Source organism: Apis dorsata, unplaced genomic scaffold (genome assembly GCF_000469605.1).
Source record: "Apis dorsata unplaced genomic scaffold, Apis dorsata 1.3 scaffold_307, whole genome shotgun sequence".
Taxonomy (NCBI): Eukaryota; Metazoa; Arthropoda; class Insecta; order Hymenoptera; family Apidae; genus Apis; species Apis dorsata.
The window spans coordinates 94861-103980 of record NW_006263579.1 but is presented as its reverse complement, the minus strand read 5'-3'; the positions used below and the strand labels follow the sequence as shown (position 1 = coordinate 103980).

General features: G+C 26.1%; 3 protein-coding genes across 6 annotated transcripts in view; 1 reads left to right on the top strand and 2 right to left on the bottom strand.

The window, feature by feature from the left end:
- The window catches only part of LOC102671215 (protein artichoke), a 6558-nt gene extending 4114 nt beyond the window's left edge, over positions 1 to 2444 (bottom strand). The window contains exons 1-2 of one of the 2 annotated variants that reach the window (XM_006617417.2): positions 835 to 2444; positions 41 to 654 (exon numbers count right to left, since the gene is read on the bottom strand). In XM_006617417.2, coding sequence (XP_006617480.1) covers positions 41 to 654; positions 835 to 836 — 616 coding nt within the window. In that variant the 5' untranslated portion in view covers positions 837 to 2444. The remainder of the gene's footprint in view (positions 1 to 40; positions 655 to 834) is intronic. The other variant, XM_006617416.2, reaches the window with a different exon arrangement.
- A 118-nt stretch (positions 2445 to 2562) lies between these two features.
- Positions 2563 to 6770, top strand: LOC102670900 (vacuolar protein sorting-associated protein 16 homolog). Of its 3 annotated transcripts, XM_031511325.1 has the most exons (16): positions 2563 to 2803; positions 2880 to 3066; positions 3161 to 3289; positions 3366 to 3510; positions 3596 to 3720; positions 3799 to 3980; positions 4084 to 4456; positions 4521 to 4648; positions 4760 to 4904; positions 5045 to 5179; positions 5252 to 5413; positions 5479 to 5628; positions 5701 to 5948; positions 6045 to 6141; positions 6224 to 6327; positions 6421 to 6770. In XM_031511325.1, exons 1-16 carry the CDS (start codon positions 2748 to 2750, stop codon positions 6557 to 6559), a joined length of 2505 nt encoding a protein of 834 aa, XP_031367185.1. In that variant the 5' UTR covers positions 2563 to 2747; the 3' UTR covers positions 6560 to 6770. The 3 variants fall into 3 exon arrangements, with proteins under 3 accessions (XP_031367185.1, XP_031367186.1, XP_006617477.1); XM_006617414.1 differs by lacking the exon at positions 2563 to 2803 and having other exon boundaries at positions 2879 to 3062; XM_031511326.1 differs by lacking the exons at positions 6224 to 6327; positions 6421 to 6770 and having other exon boundaries at positions 6035 to 6120.
- Positions 6771 to 6861: 91 nt separating this feature from the next.
- LOC102681684 (phosphopantothenate--cysteine ligase) lies at positions 6862 to 8954 on the bottom strand. The gene is made up of 6 exons (XM_006617406.2): positions 8226 to 8954; positions 7986 to 8116; positions 7809 to 7906; positions 7511 to 7725; positions 7232 to 7414; positions 6862 to 7138 (listed from the first exon to the last, which is right to left on the bottom strand). Exons 1-6 carry the CDS (start codon positions 8352 to 8354, stop codon positions 6950 to 6952), a joined length of 945 nt encoding a protein of 314 aa, XP_006617469.1. The 5' UTR covers positions 8355 to 8954; the 3' UTR covers positions 6862 to 6949.
- Between the last annotated feature and the right edge of the window lie 166 nt (positions 8955 to 9120).

Sequence of the window (9120 nt, the reverse complement as noted above, 5' to 3'; positions counted from 1 at the left end):
TTTTTTTTTTTTTTTTTTTTTTTTTTTTTTTTTTGCCCACCAATATTGTTTCCAGAAAGAGAAAGTACTCTGAGAGACTTGGGTCCTTTTAATGACATTGTCGGTATTGTCGTCAAGTTATTGCCATTTAAATAAAGTTGTTCCAGATTCTCGCATCCTTTAAAGATACCTTCTTCTAAGCTTCGAAGTCCATTTCTAGACAAATCGAGTAATCTCAGTTCTTTCATACCGTGGAACTCGTTACTCGAGAATATCGGATTCAGATTATCGCCCAAAAAGTTATCGGCAAGTCTTAATTCTTCTAATTGAGTCTGTGCTTGAAGCGATCGACCCATCAATTTATAAATCGAATTATCAGATAGATCGAGCCTCTTTAAATTTAAACCGGAATTGAGCAAATCTTCTGGTAAATTTTGATATCCGCTGTTCCTTTGACTCATGGAAACGATCGGTTGTCCTTTTAAACTGTCCGTAGTACTCCGCGTAAACACCACTTGATCGCAATTCATTTCGATCGATCGGCTGTAATCTGTTGAGATGGAACATTTGCACGGGATATGTAAATCCCGTTTCAACTCGACGCACGGTATCCATTTCGTTTCTCTCGTCAGAACAATGTTAAAAAATGAATAAATAATTATCGCCAAACAGTACCTGAAAACGATATATTGTAATCATATTATGTTACTAATCATGTTTATTTTTATTTATTCGCACGAAAAACGGATGAAAAAACCGAAATGAGAAAAAAAACGAGTAACGAGAAAAAAAAAACAAGAAGAGAAAGAATGAGAAAGCGAAGCGGTTGCAGAGGCGAGAGTATAGTATATCTACATATAACGGTGATTTCGTTTTCCGTTTTAGTCAAATCGTCGCATACTGGTAATGATGCAACAAGTTCGATTTGAAATGTGTATAGATAACACTCGAGATTTGATTTCGATTTGAATACATTAAAAAAATGAAATTCGAACACGTAGCACGAATCAAAGTTACCACGTCGACCACATCGCGCGCGATTACGCGCAAAGAAGAACAGGTTTAAAGATGAAACGAGTCGAGAAGGCGCGCGACCTCGAAGGAATTTTATGCGTCAGGTTCTTCGTCACAACTATGTGGTCCGACTAGATTAATACGCGACACAATTCTTCACTTGCTCTCATCTACTCACTTCTGCTTATTTCTACTCGTTTTCCATTCGAAGAATCATTCGGTTTTGTTTAGCACATTATATATCGCGTATAGAGTAAACGCTTTACTAATTTCATCTTCGTAAATTTGTCTTTTATTATTAGTGATCGTGTATTAACAAAATCATAAGATCTTTAGGAAAAAGCATATCGTAGAGCTATTTCTTTGCCGAAAGGACAACTTACGTTTTTATCATATTCGTTATTTTGCACCGTATTGATATTTATCTGAATAAAACATCACCATTCAAATGCGATCAGTTAAGTTGTTTAAAGTAAACTGAATCACTAATAATCCCGCTTCATCGTTTAACTATATAACCACGGCCGTCTAATTAGCCGGGTTTTTTTTTCTTGAAATTCACTCGCGTTCGTTTAAAAATCGATAATCATTGATTTATTGTATCAATTATTCTATTCTATCAATTTCTTGTGCTTTAAATTTCCACATGATTCAACTTATCTCGTATTTTCTTGGTCTCAAAAGAAACAAAGTGGAAGGTACCGAATTGAACCGATTAAAATATTAAAATATAAATTATCAAGAAATTAAAATACAAATACAATATTAAACTCATCAAAAATCAAAAATTGCAATCAACACAAAAAGGAAAAAACACAGAAGACTAATAAGCACGTTGTATTGTCTTTCTCAATAGACAAGACAGTACAGTAGATTCGCAGATGGAGACTTAACGGGGTTACCTACGTTCGAGATACTACCTCGCTTACAGCGAGATTCTCCCAGGTAGGGGAAACGGTAAAGAATCGAATGAACGGTATACGAAACATGCCTTTGTATATCATATATACATATGTATGTATGTAGTACAGGCAGTTTAAGAAAAGAATGCGAAACGTAATTGAATGAACGTAAGAATGTTTTATCAGAAAACCTTTCACTGCTACTATGTTCATCTAGTATTTCATTTAAATTTTTATTCTTTTCTATTTCATTTTATTTTTTCGAATTTATAATCAAATATTTTTCTTAAACAAGATTATTTATCCTTAATTTTTATCAAAATTATTCAGTAATTCAATTTTATATTTTTTATATTTATTCTATTTCTTCAGATATATTTTTGTTTGATTTAATATAATGAATTTATCTTCAATTCAATATTGAATAATATAGTATATATATATATTTCAGCAATAATTCCTTACTATTGTAATCGCATTTTTTATAAATTCTTTATTGCGCCAATCAATTCTAATATACTAGATATAGATACTAGAATAAATTTCAATCGAAAGGTTATATTTATTATTTTGTTAATTGCGAGATTTAAAAATCATTTTATATATAATATGAATCATTGTAACATTATTTATATTGTTAAAAATATAAAAGTGATAAAATGATTTTTCATGTGTATCTTTTGCAATATTTCATGTGGAATCTTCGCCATCATATATTTGTGTTTGATACGAATCAATTCAATAACACTTTAAATAGATTTAAAACATAGTTAATATTCTTTATATTCATAAAATCATATCCATGAAGTAATATTTGATTAAAATAACATTTGATTTTTCATTTCGATAAAAATGTTATTAATGTTAACTGCCGATTGTTTTCCCTTGGGTCGAGATGTGTATTTTAGGTAATAAAAATGTGAGGTTATCATATTCTGACATAAATTTATATATAAGAAAAATAAAAAAATAACCTTTTTTTAGAAAATTTGAATTATATCCATTATCTTTTCAACATGAAGTTTCAAATAATAACATGCTGGTGGCTGCTCCTTATGGAGGTTCTATTGCAGTCACTAGAAATCCTAAAAAATTAGTTAAAGTACAAGGAGCAAATAAACCTATGATATATTTGTACACTTCTTCTGGAAAATTAACAGCCAAATTGCAAGTAAAAATTTCAAAAATTATATTTTTCAATTGATATTATATATTAAAATTTTTTTTTCATATTTATTTTTCTTTATTTTCATTACTTTTGTTAGTGGAGTGGTGCTCAATTAGTCCTTTTGGGTTGGTCTCAACAAGAAGAATTATTATGTGTAGAAGATGATGGCATGATTCATATATATGATATGTTTGGTACATATCTACATGCTTTTAGTATGGGAAATGTATGATATTTTCTATTTGATTAAAGATTATAAGGATTATTTATAAAAATATTATAATCATGATATTTCTAATTAGGAAGTAAAAGATACTAAAGTTGTGGAAGCAAAATTTTTTGTCAGTTATAGTGGAACTGGTATTGCAGTTTTAACATCTACCAATCGTATATTTTTAGTAAATAATATAGCTGAACCAAAAGTTAGACAAATATCAGAAATTCCTAGTAAGTAAATAAATTTTATTCAATATTTTTAAATTAAGGATTTTTATTATCAAATTTTTATTATCATATTTTTTTTTATTTTCAGGATATGGACAAATTGAATGTTGGTATTTAGTCCACTGCGACAGAGAAACACGTGTAATTTTATCAAATAGAGATGGAATATTTGTGATACATCAATCTTATCAAACTGCAACACATATACCATTTGTATAATATAAATGCTTTCAATATTGAAATACAAAAAAAAATATGTCTATAATGTTTAAAAGATTTTTATGTTTTTAGGACAATCTTTTTACCAGATATAATAAAGTAAATAGTGTAATTGCAATGGCTGTATCTGGAAACAATCGTCATATTGCTCTTTATACAGACACTGGTCATTTGTATATGGGTTCTATAGATTTTAATGAAAAATATTGCGAACATTATACAAATATGAAAGAATCATTAGAAAACATAGCATGGTTAATATATTTGCATAATTTTCCTATGTTATAATTTTTTTTTGATTATTTGATTTTTTTTTTTTTAATTATAAATTGATTTATTTCATAAATAAACTTTTAGGTGTGGAACAGAAGCTGTAATATGTAGTTGGAATAGTACTGTAATGGTAATTGGACGAACAGCCGAAACTATATCATACACATATGATGGTCCAGTTCATCTTATTACAGAAATTGATGGTGTACGCGTATTATCTGGTTCTTCTCATGAAATGATACAAAAAGTACCGAATGTTGTACAAAAGATATTTCAAATTAATTCAACTGATCCTGCATCTTATTTATTAGAAGCTTCTAAACAATTTCAAAGAAGAAGTCACAAAGCTGATGGTTATATGGATTTAGTTAAAGATAAATTAGATGCAGCAATAAAAGCTTGCATTGATGGAGCTAGTCATGAATTTGATTTTGAAACGCAAAAACTTTTAATGAAGGTAAACTCATTGAGTTTTATTTATATTTTTTCGCTTTTCATTATTATTAATAATAATTTTATAGGCTGCAAAATTTGGAAAAGGATTTAGTAAAACAATTGATCCTGAATATTACGTTAATATGTGTCGAACTTTAAGAGTTTTAAATGCTGTGAGGCATCCTGCTATTGGAATTCCACTAACATACACACAGTATCCTTTTATTAACGAATAATATTTAATAGTTGTTGAACAATTCAATCATTTCATATTTTCTTCAATTTTATCATTTCCTATAATAAAAGAATACCTTAATGGCGATAGATTCACTGTTCTCACGAGCCAAGTATTGTTGGATAGACTTGTTGCTAGACGACATTATTATTTAAGTATACAAATTGCACGGCATCTTCAATTACCAGAAATCGAAGGAGAAAGTCGAATATTAGCTCATTGGGCTTGCTACAAAGTAATATTTGTTGCTATGTTTCATTTACTCAAACGATATTTACATGAATATAAATTTTGTAATAATATCTATATTTATAATAATATTTAAATTTTATAATAATAATAAATATCTATTTATTTATTATTTTTTTATAATAGGTAAAACAAACACAGTTAGATAAAGAACAAATAGCAGAAGAAATAGCTGATAAATTAGGCTATGCACCTGGTGTTTCTTATAGCGAAATTGCAAGAAGAGCAGCTGACTGTGGTCGAAAACAATTAGCAATTAAGGTAGACTAAACTAGTCTAGTTATTGTTAAATAATTAATTCAAATTGTTCTTTGTTTATTTGTATCTTTTTAGCTAATAGATTACGAACCACGTGCACAACAACAAGTACCACTTTTACTAACGCTTGGTGAAGAAAAAGCTGCTTTACGTAAAGCAGTTGAAAGTGGAAATACCGATTTAGTTTATACTGTAATACTTCATCTCAGAGAAAATATGCCTCTTGGTGATTTTCAGGTATAATTTTATTAATTTTGATTGATTTAGAGATGCTTAATATTTTTTTCATTAATTTTCCCCAGATGTCGATAATGCATTGTCCTTTAGCAATGGCTTTATATATTAAATATTGTCAGAATCATAATCGAGAAACACTTCGCGATATTTATAATCAATACGATGATTTTCATTCTCAAGCAATATGGTTTATTACCGAGAGTTATCAGCGAAAGGTTTGCAACAATTAATATGATCAATCATTAATGATATATGTAACTATTTTATTATTTCATAGTATTCTTTAGAATGTAATGTCGAGAGAAGCATTATTACAATCCGCACAGGAAAATTTTAAATTAGCTCGTAACGATACTAATGCCGCTTTGACAGAAGAGCAAATAAAATTGTTACGTTATCAAAGGTCTATGGAAGACACATTACAAGAAATAATTGTAGGAAAACCACTTCATGATACTGTAAAAATATTATTATTGCGCAATGAATTAAAGTTAGCCGACAAATTGAAATCAGAATATCGAATATCAGATCGAAGGTATGATGTATTTTACATATATTTTAAATTTTGCGTATTTTAATATTTTCTTTTGATATCATTATCTATATGAATAGTATAAAAAGTTTTTTTTAGATATTGGTGGCTACGAATACAGTGTTTGGCAGAACAAGGTGCATGGAATGAATTAGAAAAATTTTCTAAAAGTAAAAAATCACCTATTGGTTATGAGGTATGTTCGCACAATATTAAATATATTTCATTCATTATTATCGATATATAAATGTGTTGTTTCTTTTTCTCATTTATTTTAGCCCTTTATTGATGAGTGCTTAAAATATAATAAAGACAGAGAAGCAAAAAAATATTTATCTAAAGTAAAAAATGAATTGAAAGTAAAATATTTGGTTAAATTAAAGTAAGTAACAAATAATTTAATATATAATTGTTAACATGATATAATTATTATGAAATCATAAAAAATATAATAAAATAAAAAACATTTTTGCAGAATGATAAATGAGGCAGTTCAAACAGCAGTAGAACAAAAAGATGTTATAGCATTAACTTTTTTATTAGCACAATGTGAAACAACAGATAGGCAATTGATTGATAAAATCAATATGCATATAACAAGTCTCAAAAATTAATATTTTTATTTTCAATCTAGTTTTAATCATCAGTTAATTAAGAGAAATATTATATATACATTCCAAAATTAAATACCCAAACTGATATAAAATAATAGAATATCATGAAAAATATAACAACAAAGATTCTTAAATATGTATGTAAACTTAATTTATGTTCATTTTAAGATGTAAATAATATATAAAAAATATAATAGAGTTAATATTTTCTAATTTATCTTTTAAAATTTCATAATATGACAACATATTAATTTATAATACTAAATTATTAATTAACGATAAAAAAATACAAAATACAATCGTTTAATATTTATTCAACATTGTATTTAATATTTATTCAATACATTAAAATGCATTTTATCAATTTAATATACATAAACCAAATGTTCATCAACACTCACATTGTTCAGTAGATTGTATAAAAATTTGATGTTTTTCAATGAGGTTATTAACAATCAATTGCTCAATTTCTTCACCTTTATTTAATTGTTCATTAGTAAGAGAAATAATATAGATGTCCTCTTGACTAACAATTATTACTTTCTGTTTTCGAGTGTGCAATACATTGGCTATAACTAACTGCAGAAAAATGTTTCAATGTATAAAAAAAATAAGTTTCAGATTTTCTTTTATATAATTAAATAATACTAATATTTCATTAATATTACTCACATTGTGTTTATATTTATTTAATGCATCTCTTGCTTTTGGAATTAGAAGATTGTCTTCAGTTTCTAATTTGAAAGATACCACAAAAGCCTCTGGAACCCATAAACTTACAAGAGGGGCTAAGATTTTTGGTACTAATTGAAGAGATATTGTTGGTGGTCCAGTAGAAGGAATTTTATGAACTGCCTGAAAAAAATCATTTATATATGTGTATATTAATATTTATGTTTACTTATTCTTATAGAAAATTTAATTAATATAAAAAAATATATATATATATACCAATTCATTAGATGGAATATAAAAATCTGAAACTGCAGCTGCTAGATATAAAATTGCTTTATTTTTAAGAGGCGCTAATGCTTGACAAGCAGATCGAAGAAGCCAAAGATATTCGGAAAGAGTAGTGAAAGTGATTTGTAACAATTTATCTTGATTTAAAGTTTCTTTGTATTTATGAAATATTTTTATCAAATTTTCTGTATATTGTGGTAAAACTAAAAATAATCATATCATTATCATTTTAAATGTATAAGTGATTTTCATAAGTGATTTTTTGTAATATAAAAGAAATGTATACCTGTAACTATACATTTTTCATTTTGTTTATTGATTTCTATCATATCTAAAATTTTTTGTCCTTTAAAATGTCTTGAAAATGGTTCCAAGGAATTAGCTCTACAAATGGGTAAATTATATATAGATATTAACTTAAAATATACAAATATGTTCATAAACATTTATTGATATAAAGTACCTATACACAAAAATTACACAATATCCATTTTCTAGAAAGTATTCTGCAGATACAGATCCTCTTGTTCCTGCACTAAAATTATCTACAAACCTTACTGTATTGTATTCTAGAGGTATTGTTGTCCCACCACTCTATAAAATTATATATATTTTTTTTATATATATTATATTATATTTATATATTTTTATATATAATTTTAAGTAATAATGACTTAACATATAACATTTTGTGAACACTCACTGTTATTAATACAACCATATTATTCTTTTTCAATTGTCGTTGTACAAATGCTTTTAATAATTTTTCACTCTGATCAAAATCTTGAGGTGGTGGATGGATAGCATAAAAATCTTCCCAAGTTGTATTCATATTATATATATAATAATAATTTCAAAAAAAAATCTTAAATGTTTCAATTAAAAAATTATATCAATAAAAATATTTTAACTAAAATTTCAAAATTTATATAATTAATTGCACATGTAAATTTTAAAATAAATGATAAAAATATATTATATTTTTTATTAAATTATGTTCCCCTTATTATTAATAAAATGCATCTGTAATCCTTTAATCTTACTTATCTTTCTAATCAGTATCTATCTGTTTCGAGCGTGACATCACTTTTACAAATAAATTAATTTATTTTCAGAAAAAACTATTATCACAAATACATATTTGTTTTAACCAATAAAATATTTTGCATATATAAATGTTAAAGAAAACCTCAAATTTTAAAAATGTCTAATTTAACAATATTTTTATGTATACATTATATTCAAATGATTTGAATGAATTTCATTATTTATAAGAAAATAAAAATCTTAACTAAATTGTGATTGATGTACGCGCTCTCTTGCGATACATTTGGTAATTTAATACATATGCAATCGATAAAAATGTTTTGTTACGTTAGTATTTCAAACATCATAATTATTCATAACCTAATTCAAATTTTGTTTTGACGACTATTTTTGTGTAATTAGTCGCATGCATATAATAATATATATAATTGATTACAACATAAAAATATTTTAGCTGGAAATGTATATGTAATGAATTTATATATATATTATATATATATATATAATTTTATATACATATATATATATATAATTACGACATAGGAAATAAA